General features: G+C 40.0%; 1 protein-coding gene across 1 annotated transcript; it reads right to left on the bottom strand.

Moving 5' to 3' along the window:
• Positions 1 to 17,009: 17,009 nt before the first annotated feature.
• On the bottom strand, positions 17,010 to 17,942 carry LOC147700741 (olfactory receptor 5V1-like). Its single transcript, XM_086929206.1, has one exon. The coding sequence runs from the start codon at positions 17,940 to 17,942 to the stop codon at positions 17,010 to 17,012; it is 933 nt and encodes a 310-aa protein (XP_086785332.1).
• Positions 17,943 to 18,323: the final 381 nt, after the last annotated feature.

An 18,323-nucleotide genomic window follows, 5' to 3' on the forward strand; every position in this document is an offset into this window, starting at 1 on the left:
AAAAACTTTCAAAATGTGTGTATCTTAAATAGAATATAATTTAAATTTCCTTTTTTCAACAGGAAATGGCAAGCCAAAATACTGCAACATACACCAAATCTCGCAAAGGGAACAGACTCCTGAAACATTGTGGGTATATATACTGTAATGAGAGGCTAAGTGAACCCAGGAGACATTGGAGGTGTGTGCAATATTATACCGCCCATTGCAGCGGCAGAGCGGTTACTGTTGGTGAGATAGTGGTAAGAACCACAGAACATAACCACTCTGCCTCTGCAATGGAGATTGAGATACGCGATACTATCAATGAAATGAAAGATATTGCATCCACCTCCAATCAAACTCCTGGACAGATTTTGAGAGAGGTTGCTCAACATGTCCCTGGACATGTTGCTTGTAATATGCCCACAATCCCAAATTTGCGTAGAATTATACAAAGAAAAAAGCAGGCAAGTAACACCCAAACTGTTACTCCTCAAACTTTTGCTGACATTGTCATTCCTCATGATTTAACCCTTTCCTTCTCTAATGAACCTTTTCTACTGTATGATAACCAAAACCCTCTCAAGCGCATATTAATATTTAGCACTCCCCGTAACCTTTTTAAATTAGAAAATACAGAAATTTGGATGATGGATGGGACGTTTAAAAGTACACCCCATCCATTCACCCAAATTTACAGTATTCATGCTCAAATTAATAATAATGTAGTACCTTTAGTATACAGTTTATTACCAGATAAGCAATCAGCAACCTATACTGAGTTTTTATCAGTTATTAAAGAAAAAACTTCTGGAAAAAGTCCTAGGAAAATCATATTAGATTTTGAATTGACAATGATGAATGTCATCAACAAATTGTACACGGATACCCAAATTCAGGGATGTTTTTTCCATTTTTCCCAGGCATATTGGCGTAAGCTTCAAAAAACATCCCTGGTTGCTGATTACTCGTCTGATAGCAAATTACAAGTCGAACTTAAAAAATTAACTGCACTTTGTTTTGTACCACCTGATAGTGTAGATGACTACTACACAGCAATTTCAAAGTCAGAATATTTTGTAGAACATGAGGAAAAATTGGCACCCATTTTAAATTATTTCGAAGACACATGGATTGGACGTCTAAACAGATCGGGTCGCAGGAGGAAGCCACGTTACCATGTGGAGTGGTGGAATTGCTACTCAACCTGCTTAGAAGGTGGTGCAAAAACAAATAATGCCATAGAGGGATGGCATAACTCCTTCAGTCACACGATTGGGAAACACCATCCTAATTTCTACTCTTTCCTGAAAACTTTGAAGAAGGAGCAAAGTTTTCAAGAAATGAGACTTGCTCAGGCATTGTCAGGTATTCTAAACCCACGTCCTTCAAGGCAAACAAAGGAAATGTCTGAAAGACTATTGGGTGTACTACAACAATTTTCGTTGTGTGTGGCTTTGGATTACCTAGAGAATGTTGCTAATATTATACATATTTAACTATTTTTTATTTAACTTACTTTCCTGCTTTGCCCTAAATTATTTTTTCAATTTTATAATTCATTTGAAATTTTTTTAAAATTTTTTAAATTATTACTTGTCGGGTTCCCTTATCTTTTTTAGATTTTTTATTCTCTAAGTACAACAGTTAAAAATAATTAAAAATTATTTCCTTATCTCTTTCAAAAGAAGCAAACACTAAGATAATAGTTGTTAAAAATATTTTTGACAACTAGAATAGAAATAATTTGCATTCCATTTTTTTAAAAAATGTTGTAAACATTCTGAACGTACCAATATAATTTATAGTATACAAAATGGCACCCCTTTATTTTAGAAAATTGATGCTGGCTTGTAATAAATTATATTAGTAAACTGGAACTATTATAGAAAAAACTATTTGTTTCTTTATTACATTTTGCAAAAATTTCTGTGCTATTTCAAACAGAAATATTTTTTGTAAAAGATAAAATACTTTATTTTTCTAAGCTTAAATTAAAAGCATTATTTTATGTATTTTATCAAATTTAACCCCAATCAATTTGAATTTTTCATTATTTTTTTCACATCAACCTAACTGCAGTATTTCTTGCTAACTAAACAACCTAACTGCAGTATTTCTCGCTAACTTAAAAATTCACATTGGCATTTTTACAAAAAATAATTACAAGTTTCAATGAAAATCCTTTTTTTCCCCAATATGTAAACAATGTAATGTAACATAACAGACCTCAATATCAACTTTCTCTAACAAATCGATAACATCAAAATGAAACCAAATCAATCATTTGTAAACATTTTTCTAAATTCTCAAAAAAGCAAAGAAACGAAACCTTGCATGGTATTTAAACAACGAACTGTCTTATAAATTCAAAAAAAACAGTTTTCTCTTATACAAAACAAGCCAAATGCAATCAGTTTTCCAAAACATTATTTCTAACAATTCCTATCTGTGTTCATCTAATGAAAAGAATCCAAACTATTCTACCACTACACAAACCATATTACGTTCAAAATGTATACAATAAAAATCATCTCTCTATGTATTTAAACATATTTACACTTTATTTCTCCCGTAAAATAAACCCGACAATGGCATATAACGGTGAAATGTTCGACGACATGTTGTAATATAATCAAAACAACTATTAGTTTAATAAGCAACCTCTACTTAACCTCTCATTACAATATATATATCTATTTTAATATGTTTTAGTCTAAAATAAGTTCGAAAAGTTTCTTACCTTTAGCGCAGATCAGCTTCCTGCTACTTCCAGCAATCGGAAAATCCAAGATGGCGGCTTGCGTCGACGTTAACGTGAAGACGTCATCCAAAAACATCAAAATAGAAAATGGACAATTACATTATAATCTATTATATGTTTAAATTATTTTCTAAATCATTTATTTGTTAATAAAAAAAAAATAAAAATATTTGCAATTGAAATAAAAATATATATATTTTTTTACATGTTATATCATCAATAAACAAAATTTTAATCCAACTAAATGTGGTTTCTACTTTTTGTATTTTTACATTAAACGTTATTAATTACAATAAACACATACAAAATTATCTTTTTTATCACTTACCTTTTGCCTACCCTTATTTCCTTCTTCTCCCTCCTGCATCCGTTGTTTTAAAAGCATAGCAAACTGTCCCGCGGATCCCATTCAAGACGTCAACGAAATAAATGAAGGACTAAACGCTTCATTGAAATCAATTCAAAAGCGTGGGAAAAAGTATAAAAATGTATCTAAAAATAGTATTATAAATAATTTTAATTCATTTAAAATATTATAAACACTAAACAATATTAAATAGAATTTCTTATTAATAATGTAACATTTTACAATATTAAATTTTTTTTTAAATAAAACCTGAGTATTAATACTTGTTTTTTAATCTTCTTTACTTTTTTTCAAAATTAGAAATTTAATTTAAACTACCAAAAATAAAGTGTTACTAAACATGATTTTTAAATTGTTAAAAGTACATGAGTATTAATATTTAAATTTTAATTTATAATAAATAATTACCTAAATATTCATACTTCCTACATTTGTTAAATTTTAATACACTAAATATATATATATATATATATAAATATCCCCTTTATCCCCCCATTCTCAGTCCCCATTATCCTCTAACCACCTATGCAGAACACACCCCCTCTCTTAATTCAACCCCCCCTCCCCACAACAGGACCATCTCCAATCCCATTTCCCCTCCTACTCTCAGCCCCCACTACCCTTCCTGCACCCCCACCACTACTATCAGTCTCCCATTCTACACCTCGACCCCCCGCCTACCATCAATGTCCTCACTCATACCACCAACCTCCTCCCTACCTCATCCACACCTCTACCACCCAAAACTTCTCTCCTCCCAAACACCATCCCTTACGCTAACACAACGCAGCCCGGCTCAAACACCAACCCACTCTCCCACCTGCATGCGAACTCCCTGATCAGTCATTCACCTCTGACTGCCACCCCCACCTCCACCACCTACCCCTCGATGGACAGCATCATGGCCACCCTCATGCAGATCAAAGAAGAACTGCACATCATCAAAGAAATACTCTCCACACAACCCAAACACCCTTCACCCACCTCCACCTCCCCTCCCAAATTGTCCCCTACCCCTCCGGCTGACTCCCTCACACAACACGCCCTATATCGGGCGCCAATAACTGCTCATAGTCGCAGCAACTGCCCTTGTCCCCCCCGTCGCCCCTGCAACCCCTCACACAACTACACCTCCCCACCCAACTTGTCCTCCGCCCTTCCGATTAACTCTTTCACTCAACTCTCCCCGAACCGGACCTCAATCCCAGCTCGCAATCGCAACAACCGCCCTCGTCGCACCCACAACCCTACTTCTGACCTCGACACACTCACCATTCTCCGCTCCTATGACCCAGCCCCCCAAAATCACACATCCACCCCACACCTCACCATTCCCACGATACACTCAAATCCCCTTAGACCCCCCACACTAAACAGCAGATCCTCCATCCCCAATACCCTTAGAAAAATCCCTCTCTCTCTAGAACCACCGACCACCCTCAACACACCCCGTCTCAAATGCACTCTCCTCAACTGCAGATCGGCCTCGAAACATTCCGCCGCCATTGCTGATCTCCTATTGTCGCTGGACCTTGACCTAATCATCCTGACTGAAACCTGGTTAACTGAATCCTCGAAACCTATAATGAACATTCTAGTTCCTCCAAACTATCACATTATCAGGCTCGACAGATCAGGCAAAATTGGTGGTGGAATCGCATGCATCTACAGGAACAACCTCTCTGTTCTGAAAGTCAATTCCTCCACCCTACCAGCCCCAACATCCTGGGAATACATCTGCCTTGACATTATCAGTGAGGGCAAACCGATATGCTCTCTTCACAGCATCTACCACCCACCCAGGGACAACTTCACCTTTTCCCAACAAATCATGGATATGATCTCAACCAATTCCGGACGGCAGCTCACCCAAATATACCTTGGTGACTTCAACCTCCACTGGAACGACCGCAATGACGCGGTAGTAAATAGTCGTAAAAACTTCCTCGATGCCCTTAACCTTACCCAAATATGCAACAGCCCGACCCACGAGAAAGGTTCTATCCTTGACCTGATCATCTCCAAAGAGGAATCTATCCAACTCGAGTCCATCCAACCCTGTGACTGGTCAGATCATCATATTATCACATTCTTCATCAATGAAAAAGTTCAAATTAACGTCTGGAAAAGAGACATGAAGAAACTCAACCCAAACTCCCTACCCCCTAACAGTTGCAATCTCCTACTTCCACCGACAGGCGATACGGACGTTCACACCTTGACTGACCACTATCTCAACGCTATGACCACGATAATTAATGAGGCTGCACCTAAGCAGCTAAAAAGAGTCTCTACAAAAAGCTCCAATCCATGGTACGACAGGAGTCTCAATGAGGATAGACGAGACGTGCGAATGGCAGAGCGCACCTGGAGATCAGCTCCCTCTGCAATGCACCTAGAAGATCAGGAAAATAAAACGCTCAAAATCAGACTTCTTCAGCCTCCAGCTCGACCAAGCGAAAAACCGCCCGAGAAAACTGTTTGAGCTAATCAGATCACAATCCAAGTATCAACCCCAACCACGCAACACGGTGCGTGAGGCTCCGTCCTGTGAGGACTTCGCTGCTTTCTTCATCCAAAAAACTGACAACATAAAGAGTGATCTCCTCATTGACGCAAGCCTCTACTCCAAACCCCTGTGCCTAGCACCCATTGAACCAAAAAACAATGCTACATGGTCAACTTTTGGCACATACTCGGAAGAAGAAATTGGCAAACTGCTCAGCACCCTGAAACCATCCAATCACCTCACAGACCCCCTTCCTGCTACCGCAGTAAAAGACTTTACCCCTTTGCTTCTCCCTCTCTGGACTATTTATCAACAGCTCTCTCCAACAAGGAAGCATACCTGACTCCCTCAAAGTTGGTCAAGTCACACCTCTACTAAAGAAACCTAAAGCCGACCCCTCTGATCTCAACAATTACTGGCCCATCACCAATATTCCCACTCTCGCCAAACTGCTGGAAAAATGCGCACAACTACAATTGACTAAACACATTGAACAATTTGATCTCCTCAACCCTCACCAGTCAGGCTTCCGAGCAGGATACAGTACAGAAACTGCTATGACTCACATAATTGACGACGCACTTTAAATGCTGGACCAAAACGACACCTGCCTCCTCATCCTTCTGGATCTCTCTTCAGCATTCGACATCGTTAAACATGAGAATTTACTAGATCTACTAAAGACAAGAATGGGTTTATCTGGAACTGTTCTCAAGTGGTTCACTTCCTTTCTTAACAACAGGACGCAGAAATTCAAGATCAACTACCTGATGTCCTCGCAAATACCTGTAACGCTAGGCGTCCCCCAAGGATCCTCTCTATCCCCAACTTTGTTCAACCTAGTCATGGAACCTCTCACCACCCTGCTACAAGCATCCAATGTACACTTTCACATGTACGCCGATGACACTCAACTTTATCTCAAATTACAATCCCCAAAGACATCTTGCTCCTGAACTCAACGATCAGAGACACCCAATCCTGGCTTGCCGACAATCATCTCAAACTCAATGCCCTGAAAACAGAGTTCCTTCTGATCTCACCACCAGCGAAGATCTCCACTACGCAAATTTGGCTTAAACACCTAACTGCACTCAATGTACAACCCACCATCGTGGACTCAGCAAAATCTTTAGGCATAACACTCGACACCAATCTCAACATGCAGCAACATATCAGCAAGGCAACAAAGGGAGCGAACTTCCAGATCACTAGCCTGAGGAAACTTAAAGCCTTCCTCCCAGCCAAAGACTTCCAAACTGCAGTGCAAGCTCTAGTCATCCCTCAAATTGAATACAGCAGCACCGCCCTCTGCGGACTCCCCCTAACTACAACCGCACCACTGAGAGCTTCTCTAAACGCTGCAGCGAGACTCATCACTGGGTCAAAAAAGCACTCCCATATTACCCCTGACTTGAAATCCCTGAACTGGCTGCCTTTTGAAGCCAGAATACATCTGAAAATCGCCTGCATGACACACAAGGCGGTACACCTAAACTCACCCTGCTACCTCGCTCAGAAACTGACAATCTCGGGCGGAGCGAGAAACACTAGAGGCACAAACAATCTTCTGCTGAAACCTCGAAGATTCCGGAAGGAAAAAACACATAAGCGCTCCTTCTCGGGAATGGCGCCTAGGATCTGGAACTCACTCCCTCCCGAAACCAGGCTCATCTCCTCCACTACACTCTTTAAAAAAGAAGTAAAATCTATCCTCATGGCTAAATACACTTGAACTATTATCTCGAACTCTCTTAATACTCTGCACCAATCTGTACTACATGTTTGACCCCTCTGCTTATTTGTATGAGTTGTCTTATTATTCACATGACTGGCTTTGCAGCCACCTATTTGTACTGTTTGATTTATTGATTTGTATGTCTGACTTTGCTCCCTCATGGACCCCTCTATGTAAAGCGCTCTGATATCTGCAAAGATCTTGTCCGCGCTATATAAAACTTTCAAAATAAAATAAATAAATAAATAAATAAAATCTGATTTATCCATGCCACACAATGAATTGCTTTTGCCGATTTGCTTCTAACTATGTCTGTTACATATGATTTACCCCACTACATGTTTATATGGCATACAGAATTTGATCGAATTTGTGTTTACTAACTTACGCCAGTGAAACTGCCTGATGTAAAAATGGCGTCTTGGTGAGACAATTCCCGCGAGAACCAGTGAGGCGCTATATGTATATGTATGCAGCTTAATGGCGGCCGCTTGTAACTGATGAAGGCGTACCGCTGAAACGCGTCTTTATCTTTAATTTGTGTGCAATAAAATCCGGCTGGATTTGACCCCCGTGAGTGCAAGTTTTCTGTTTACACTGAACCATATATATATATATTCACTGAAAAAACCATAGGTTTCACACCAGTTATAGTTAGCGGGAAATTTTACTGGCATAAAACCAATGAAATTCCACGTTATAGTTAGTTGGACTCACTATAACTTGCGCGCCTGCAATGCACTGCTGATGACGTCACATATTACATCACTCATGACATGGTCAGTGACATCACTATCACAGTATCATCATAAACAGCAGGGGGAAAAAACAATCTACTAGATTGTTAAAAAAAACAAATGACTAATTCTTGAAAGCTCAATATGAAATGAGCTTGCCCAGTTGAGACTGAACTCAATGGCATGGCGGCCATGGTCCATGTTGGGATAGGGGGCAAGTAAGTCTGTGGTTGTCTCTTGGGCAATGAGTTGTTTGCCCTTGGTTTGATGGCAGGACCAAAAGTCTTTATGTTTGGACCTTGTCAGCTGTGTTGATCAGATCACAGGTAGCACCTCAGTCTCTGGAGGAGAGTGGAACAATTCTACATTGCAGAGATCATTGCTTTTCAAGGTAGTTTGCAGGAAAGTGCAGACTTCAGGAAGCAGCAAGCCATGGGGGTCATCACCTCTGATCCGGAGAGAGGGGAGGATGAGGCTCCTAAAACAGAGCAAGGTACTGGAAGAGTTTCTTAGGTCAATTGAAGAAATCCTCAAAACTAGTCAGTAAGAGAGTAGTTGGAAATCACCATGAGTCAGATGTATTAAGGCCTTGTGTTGTCCTTGTTGCACACAAGGGAAAACAAGCCCTTAAATCCGATTTAATAGGCCATTCAGCATGACCTGATATTGCTCTGCGTGGCACAGTAAATCTGGAGTAACTCAAAGCAGAGCAAGTTCCTGCCTTGCGTTATTCTGTCCTGGGAAGGCATTGCTTAGGTCGAGTGTGGTAGTCCCACTCATCATGCAATCATTTTTGGTACATTCACTTTTATAAGTTTAGTAAACCAGGGAATGTGTCAAGATGGTACGCCTTCACAACAGAGGCATAGTGAGTATGAATATATATGTTTTTCATATATATTTCCTTTTTCTATGTGTGCTGTATTCTACTGCACTTGAAGAGAGAAAGAGAAAAATGCACATGAGGATTGTTTTTGTGAAGAAAGGTGTCCCTTCCTGCACAAAAATAATTCCTACTTTTAATGGCATGACCCTTTCACCATGACGCAAGGGCGCCTGCTTTGGTGCTTGACAGCCACAAATGGGCCAGTGCAGAGAGAGAACAGAAATTCGCCATATTGTAGTAAATGTGGTGCATTCCTGCTCTCTCCATTTGACACAGCACAGCACAGTGCAGCAAGCCCTCTTACTGAGTTGCACCAAATGATGATAAGTCTGCCCCAATGTTTTATGAGATGACTGCCTACTGCACAGTGAGATAGTGGATCCTGAGGCAGGTTCTACCAAGAGGATAGTGGCTCCATAAGTGCACAGGAATGTTGTGTTTTTACTAGCATATGAATGAGCCTTGGCAGGACAACTGGGATTTCGAAAAACACAGGATAGTTTCAGCCCTCTGTTCTGCTGACTAGGATAATAAAGAGGCAAGGAGTTAGCTCTATAGAATCTGTCCCACTTGCCAGGTATGTTAAAGGTCAAGAGGGAGAACAAAGGCACAGTTGTTTTGTTCCATGTGAGGGCGTGTTCCTAGACATAGTTGGCCCATTTTACCTCCATCACAGTCAGCCAAGAAATGTATCTAGGTTACGGTGGGTCATACCACAGAATACCTTAAGGCAGCACCTCTGAGAAGTATGAAGGACTGGTGATACCAAAAGCACTCCTGGGTATTTTTTCTAGGGCTAACTTTTAGAGAATGGTAATCCCAGACAAGGAAACCATTTCATATTGTCTTACACGAGAGAGAAGTAGGAGAAAGGTGCTGTGACATCCCACTTCTCCACGGCATACCACTCACAAACTAATGCTTTGGTTTAGTCGTTTAACAAAATAATGAAGAGCATTATGGGAGTGTCCATCTTTTTCTTCTACTTCTATCATCATGCACACCACAGCACGCACCTCCTTCTTTTATCAATCTTTATTGCATTTACACAGTGTTCTTGCACTCTACGGTGACAAGTTGATGAACGAGGTTACACATGAGGCTCCTTTTCCAGGTAATACGTTGCACACATACTTATTCATGAGGTAGTTTTGTATATATTAGGTACAACCTAGGACTCAGTTTGTGTTTTTTTGGTTGTTGGACTGGATTGTTGCCCACTTATCCACGAACTGGACTGCATTGCTTTGAGCGGCTTTCTAATTCACATGGACCTGAGCGCACCTAGTTACACGCAACTAATCGATTTCCCAGGTATCTGTTTTCATGCCCACTTGAAGGGCTACATGGTTATGGCATTCTTCGTAATATATAGTTTTCAAAGCCATCAATCCTGTTTTTCAAGCTTGTGGTCTAAAGAATAACTATCAAGCTTCCTTCACTTTGGAATGCGTACAATTACTCAGCTCTATTGAGATGCATGCTGGGTAATGTAGTTCAAGTGAGAACTAGGCATCTATTTGTACATCACTCAGCTGCTTGGTTTCGGCACAGTGGCCTTTATGCTCATGGCTCATATTCAGTTCAGTATTACAAAGCATTTTTGTAAGGATTGGGAGGCACGATCCATTGCATTACATAGTGTGGGTTACTGCGTAGTTCGGTGTGACGTTTCCCATGGGCACTTTAGTTTCCAGTTTGATCTTAGGTTGTACTACGATGCAGACTGCAGTCCTGTTATGCTCATGGACAGAGGCGATCTTTCATCTCAGTTTTAATGTGCCACCCCGTTTTCTTATATGATCCTCTAATATACTCAATTCATGTTTTCCACACATTTTTGATCTATGCAATAAAATTCAAGTGGATAGGTGTCTTTATTTTGGCCATGACTAATAGGGGTGTTACTCACACAGATTACATGCTGGCACTTAAACTAAATAACCCTTATTGTGAGGTGAGTTCCCGGGCAACACTAGCATTACCACAACCCTCAAGGATCTTTTGTGAACACTCTACCTGACTTAGCAAGGTAAGAATCTCCGGTTATGAGTTAACCTTGTAGGACTTTAGAGGATACTTATATCACCTGTCTCTTTCTTTCTCTTTCACCCTTTTTATAAACCCATGAGATATAAGGCCACTTACTGTGTCTGATCAGTTTGCACGTAGGCTACATGAAACTTGTATAAATGTGTATATATATATTTTATCTGTGTATTTTTTCTTTTTTCACCTAATTTCAATTACTGCCAAACAATATAGATGCTGCGCTTAGGATGTGTTGAATTTGTATATATATATATAGATATATATTTATATATCCTCTCCAATCCCAAATTCACACACGAAAAAGGGGCACGCACACGAAGATTCACACATTGGCTGTTTTATTGAAGCGTGATGTCTCTAGACCTGGTAAAAGTTCACTGAGACGCGTTTCGGCTCCACTCAGCCTTTCTCAATCAGTAAATTAACATAATTACCAACTGTTTAAAAAGCCCTCACATCATGATCATAGAAAAGGTACTGCTTTAAAAATACGAAAACTTTAGCAAGCAGGAATGTTTTAACACATATAATACAACCGAGCGCGCTTAACCTATTATGGTACTGTGCACACATTTTGTGAAATCCGTGATCAAAGTGATCCATGTCACAACACTTGCACTGCTAGCGCTGCACGTTGTCAACAACATTAAACCTGCCAACATATGTTATGCTATTGAAATAGTTGTATAATCATTTGAAAGACCTCTTTTAATGTGTGTCTAATCGGGGCATTTAAAACATTATTTGAAGCGTTATACTTTGAACATAATAATACTTTCCCAAATGTACATAACAATGACGTGCGGTAAATCACGCACGCTAAATTTGCACGTAGCATCTCCACACAAAGTACAATAAAAGCGTTATTGCAGGAGTCCCATTGTCTTAATTACTCCTCATGGGATTTGTCGGAGTAACGAGGAACACCTAAACGCTCATCATAAAATAAGACCAAAATGGGTTTGCATGGTGTATAGTCTGCCCAAAGGGAAATCGTTCAAAGTTAGTAATTAAGCCAGAAATGGAGACATCCTTACCACAAAAATATAGCCACGAATCCTCACCGTAAAGCAACAATGTTGCATGGTGCCCAGCAACAGAGTATACTTCGGAACTTCCGAGGGAGACAGCAAGCTCGTAGCGAAAATTATACCTTTCTGCAACGCAGCCCTTTGGCGCATAGTGGAGGTTCCTCCAGTATGCGCCAGGGCACGCGTTTGCAGAGTGGTGCAAATTCTTTTTTTTATCGGCAGGGTACGCGTACCGTATGCGCACCCTGTGAACCCTTGTGGGACCCCCTAAGCAGGCCTAGGGGGTCAAGGTTTTTCTACCCTGCCCCCTTTTTACGTTTTGTGCCTTAGTTTTAGTGATTTCTTGTGCATCGGTTCTACAGAGGCACAAGATGGCTGCCAACACTTCCTGGTTTGGAGTGTTGACAGACAGTTTACAGCCAATTAGCATGCAGCTCGTGCTCGTCATGGTACGCGTACCGTCGGAGTGGTACTATGTCCATAGGTATATCTATGATTTTACTTTTGATTTTCTCAGGAACTACTAAACTGCTTTACACTATTTAACAAAAAGAATAATTTGCGAACAAAACTCTACCTTTTTGATAAATTTGGTATAATTCCGTTCAGCAGTTCGGGTCCCTATGGAAAATTGCATGGAGAAAACACGTTTTGGGACCCCCCCTTTTTTCTCGGCCCCTGCTTGACGAATCACCCCGAAACTTTCAGGATAGGAGCGGAGCAGAGCAGGCCAGCTTCTTGGAGAATTTCGCAAAGATTCTCTGACCGGCGACAAAGTTATTCCACATAGAATGTTGCTGGTTTCCTATGGAAACTAGGTCCTAACTATAACTACCTACTGGCGACCGCCAGTAGGTTTTATATATGTATATATATATAAACATGTGTGTTATTTTGTACATGTCGTTATCTAACAACCTGTTTCTGTATATTATTGTATATATTTGTAATGTGGTTTTTCTAGCAACTTGTCTACATTTTGTGTAATTGTTTATAACATAATCCTAGTATGCGTCATCTCAATGTTCTATAACATATGTATTCTGTGTAGTGTATAATGAGTGTAGATATATATATATATATATATATATATATATATGTCAATTTGTCATATCTGATTTATGTTTTTGTGTGTCGACTTATATTGTGTCTGATGTGATTGTTTCATCCCTGAAGAAGTTTCTTGTGCCAAAGAAACAAAGCTTGTTGGCTGATGGCTGATTTTATTTCTATCATAAATAAAGGAGAATAATGGACTAAAACTTGCAATCCTGATTACACTTCTGGTGCACCTTTCCTTCTAAAGTATGTCATTTATTCTGGATGCCAGTGGCGCTCAATGACGGCGAGTGCCGGGAGTAAATGCACAGGACAATTAATCTGACACAACAGCGATTGATGTGCTGAACCTGTGGTCAGCCATTGAAAGTATTGTTTATTTTCTCAAAATGCATTGGGTTACATCAGCAAAAAATTTAGGGCCACATGTAAGAGTGCCAAATACCGGTCGGTAACGTCCAAAAATCGGTAAATTTGCCGTTACCGACCAGTATTTGGCTTTTAACAATGTAGGTGGCAAAAGTTAAGGATTCAGTAATTTACCGATTCCGTATTTTAAGGATTCGGTAATTTACAGAATCCTTAAGATACCGAATCGGTAAATTACCGAATCCTCAATGTAGGGAGCACTCAAGTGAGTGCATTTGGTGGTAAATATCGAAAATCATTCAAAAAGCATATTTGTGCTTTTTGAAAAGTGCGATGTGGCAGACATACATGCTCTTAGGGCATGCACGTGTGCCACATGTGCACACAAGCACGATTCAGGAGTGCAACAGGGTTTCAATGTGACACCCTGCCACCCTTGAATGTGTTCCCCCTACGGTGATAGTGAATGGCGTCCCATTCATTCCTATGGGCCTCCAGGCCCATAGGAATGAATGAGAATGACCGAATTGGTAAATACCGATTCGGTAATACCGAATATTACCGAATCGGTAATATTTACCAAATTTTTTGCTTCATACTATTTACCGATTCTGAAATACCGAATCTGTAAAACTCAGTATTTTAGAATTGGTAAATAGGGATTAGCTACATATGGCCTTTAATTTTCAATTTCTGATACCTCAGCAACTTTAATCTACAAGAGTGGATCAACTTTTGTATGTGCATTGAAAGCTTAAAATCAACATGTTTTGAATAAACTTTGTATACCAGAATTATCATCACTTTTTCTACAAGTTGTTGTATATTGGTAACATTTGAATAAGGAATATTTTATATTGAAGCCCTAGGACACTTAGTGGTGCATTCTGTGTCTAGTTCACCTTTTGGTGAACTAGCTCACATTAAATTCAGAAATGTAGCACTCTGTTGCCCCACATTTTCCAGTGACGTTTACTGTTGCTGGCCACAACACAGCCTTCTGCCCTCCTGGAGGGAGGTGTGAATGTCTCTCAGGAGGGAACATAAGTGGGACTGCCATGTAAAGAGGTGTTACCTCTATCAGGCAGGAAGGCCAAACTTTGTGTGAGCCCAAAAGGCAGGCTTCAAATGGGAAGCTGCCTTTAGAGGGCAAATTGTGAACACAAATAGGAGGAGCTGCTTTTTTGTTTCCTGGTAGACAGGTTGGTGCCCGGGGCAGAAAGAGAGACACAGTTGCCAAAATAGTTTATAGCCCTTAGGTAACGACTCCTGTAGGGTGGTCCTATTAGTTCCATATACTGAAAGAGGGGATCTGAACTCATGGGAGTGAGAAGAATTCTTGGATAGCTGGCTGCCACACTAAGCAAGGAGTTGTCATCTGGCAGTAAGGGTCTAACTAGCCATCGGCTAGTAGTCACTTTATTCCCAAGGTCATAAATGCAGCACCCCTGGCACCCAGGCCTCAAATCGTTTCCGCACTGGAGGGAGCACTGCCTTAACTGGACTGCAACTGCTACTCCTGGGCTAGCAAAGAAAGGACTGTGCCTGTGGTGACCTGCTTAGGAAAATGTTATCCTGAAGCTCCTGATAGAAGAAGTGACACCATGTGTCAGATGCCTGACATCCTTTTAGTACTACAGGCACACAAAAGCTAAAGTAGTTTTCCCTGACAAGATGGTAGCCACAATTGCTTGACAGCCAATGACCATCGAAGTGCAGCCCGGCAGACCGAGTCCTGATGCTCAAAAGTTGCACTTGAGTCTGTCGGAGTGCAGTTTGGTTGCCCAAGATGGACACTAGCTTCACTTAAAGGGAACCACTGGTTTTACTTAACCAAAGACCATTAGACAACTGGCAATGGGTTCTGAATGGATTCCACCGGGCCTTTGAAGCAAATCAACTTGTGTGGCAAAAGTCATAAAATGAGATCTATTTTTGACAATTGGTGTCAGAGTTCTTTTGTTTTATTTTTCTTTCTTATTCACCTGAGTTTGTGCTTCTTAATGTTTTCACCTGCTCCTTCATTAATGCACAACTTCTCAAAGCCACATCTACACAGAATTGACCTAAGATTTTACACATGAACTTGACTGGAACAAAGATGGATGTGAGTTTATTACATGGTGAGGTGGCACAACCACTATAAGTAATAAACTGCTGTCCCCACTGTGACCTACTGCAAACAATCCCACAGTGCACCTTCTGCACCAAAAACAGGATGGTAGAACCTGTCTTTCCCTGTTTTGAGCTCCTGTGCCCAGCCTAGAGGTGTGGCCAGGAAAATGAGCAATACATACTTTGTAATCACTCAAAACCATTTTTTGGTGCATTTCCTCTCCAACTGGGATTGTGCCTGGCTGAATAGAGGGACATGGGAGGGAGAAATCCTAGGTTTTAGGTACACCAGACTGTGACTGTGTAGGTCTCGTTAAAGCTAATTAAGTACTTAGTCACAGCCCAAATGGAGATTCTTCCAGGTGAACAGAACACCTCCCCATGCAGCCTTTGTCTAAGCTCTGTGAATAGGATCACATCTCATCAAAGGAGTTATGAAAATGGGCCTTTAGAAGCTTTAGGGAGGGAAATTGTAACTTCCCAATAGTAACTTTTACAAAACATTATTACTAATCCAACTTTTCTAATGAATTGTGATTGCCATAACTACTTCAAAAGTCAAACCATGGACTTTGTAGCAGTTTCCTAGCTGAAGATAACAATATTACATTTGATAATGCATCCCAATGCTTTTCTATGGAGCGACCAACCCTTCTACAGCAAAAGCAGCCTTTAATGCCTTTCCACTGTGAATATATGTTTACCATTACAATTTTATATGTCCTACTTTAAAGCCTACTGATGGCTGACTAATTAATATTTAAAAAGGAGGGCAAGGACCATCAAAAGGGGATATTTTGACAGGTTGAATTTGCAGTTTTAAAACTGCACAGCCAGGCTACACATGGTAAACCAACCACCATATTTATACAGTCACTGTAATTGGTGGCTGCAGTCCATTATTGACATTTAAATGTCATGCCCTGGGTAAACCTTGTGCTATATACTAGTGATTTATAGGTAAGTTAAGTATGCCAAACATGGGTAAGCCTGTTTCAACATATTAAAAAATGGGGAGCACAGGCATTTTACCACTGGTTAGCAGGGGTATAGTGGACAGAAACCTGGGGTAATACTAGGAAAAGATGGTAATTTCCCTCTGAATATTTTAAAGATGTAGCAGGTGAAGTTTGAAAATGAACACCGTCCAGCTTGAACACATGTTATAATATAATAAAACACAACACATAATGGCAAAATACAAAAAAGAGAGGAAAGTGTTCCTCTCAAATTAAGCCTATAATCCATTTAACATGGGAACTGTGAAGGCACAACTGTTTTTCTGAGTAGACATGAAGGAATACTACAGGACGCTACATGCTGCATTACTAAGTAACAATTACTTGTATGCTATATGTTTTAAGACCATATAAAGACATATGCTGGTTCTTTGTTTCTAATTAAATATGTTGTCTATTCCTAGTCTGTCTCAGGGAGTTTTTAAACTGTTTGTTTTTCAGGCTGTATATAATGGGGTTACACAGAGGAGTTGCCGCCACATATAACAGTGACATCAGTTTGTTCTCATTCATTCTAAATGTTGATGTTGGTCGCATGTATGTAGAAATGATGATACCATAGAATAAAATAACAACAGTGAGGTGAGAAGCACATGTTGAAAAGGCTTTGCGCCTGCCTTCCGTGGACCTGATTTTCAGGATTGTTGAGATGATGTTGATGTATGATGTCACTGTGAAAAAGAAAGGCACCAGTCCGATAACAACAGCTGTGAAGTATGTCAATCTCTCAATTGGAGCAGTGCTGCTGCAAGAAATTGCCATCACAGCTATTAAATCACAGAAGAAGTGGTTGATTGTGTGAGACCCACAGAAGGAGAGTCGAGACACTAGTGTAATATATGGTATTGGGTCTATGAATCCAACTATCCAGGCTCCTGCAGCAAGTCTGATACATATTACATTATTCAAGATATTTATGTACCGTAAGGGATTGCAAATGGCCACATAACGATCATAGGCCATCACTGCAAGAATGAAGAATTCCACAGAGGCCAAGGACATGAAAAAATACATCTGCGACAGGCATCCAGTGAAAGAAATCAGTTGTCTGGGCAGAAAGAAGTGTGCCAGCATTTTTGGGGAAGTTGTTGTTGTGTAAGTGATGTCAATAAAGGCTAAGTTTGAGAGAAAAAAATACATTGGTGTATGCAGTTTTTTGTTGGAATAAACAATTGCCATTATAAGAAGGTTCCCCACCAGTGTTGCCATATAAATTAACAGCAGGGCAAAAAAGATTGGAAACAGCAGATGCGGAAAATCAACAAAACCTGTGATTAGGAACTCATTTGCTGAGGTCTGGTTAATTTGTTCCATTTGCCTCTTGGTGCAGCTTCTCTGTATTGCAACCTCATGACTTTCTACAATTAAAAGGACAAGATTCATTAATATGGAACACTTATGGGTATTGATGTTTAATCGGATATGGGCTCTTGGCTATCATAATTTTAAATTTGCAATTAGACGAAATCTGTCAAATTATTGACATGCACATATACAGGAGTACAACGGTTACCAAGCACTTTGGTTTGTTATAGGTACTTTTTTCACAAGGACAATTAAACAACCTCACATGATGTATGTTCTTGATTTCAATGTTAGGTAAATATGTTGACTCAAGATGTTACTATTCAAAACTCTTTCAATAATTAAAGCATTTCTTCACATGAACATTATTTATTGATTTCACCAGATAAT

The sequence above is a fragment of the Lissotriton vulgaris genome, chromosome 7 (assembly GCF_964263255.1).
Source record: "Lissotriton vulgaris chromosome 7, aLisVul1.2, whole genome shotgun sequence".
Lineage (NCBI taxonomy): Eukaryota > Metazoa > Chordata > Amphibia > Caudata > Salamandridae > Lissotriton > Lissotriton vulgaris.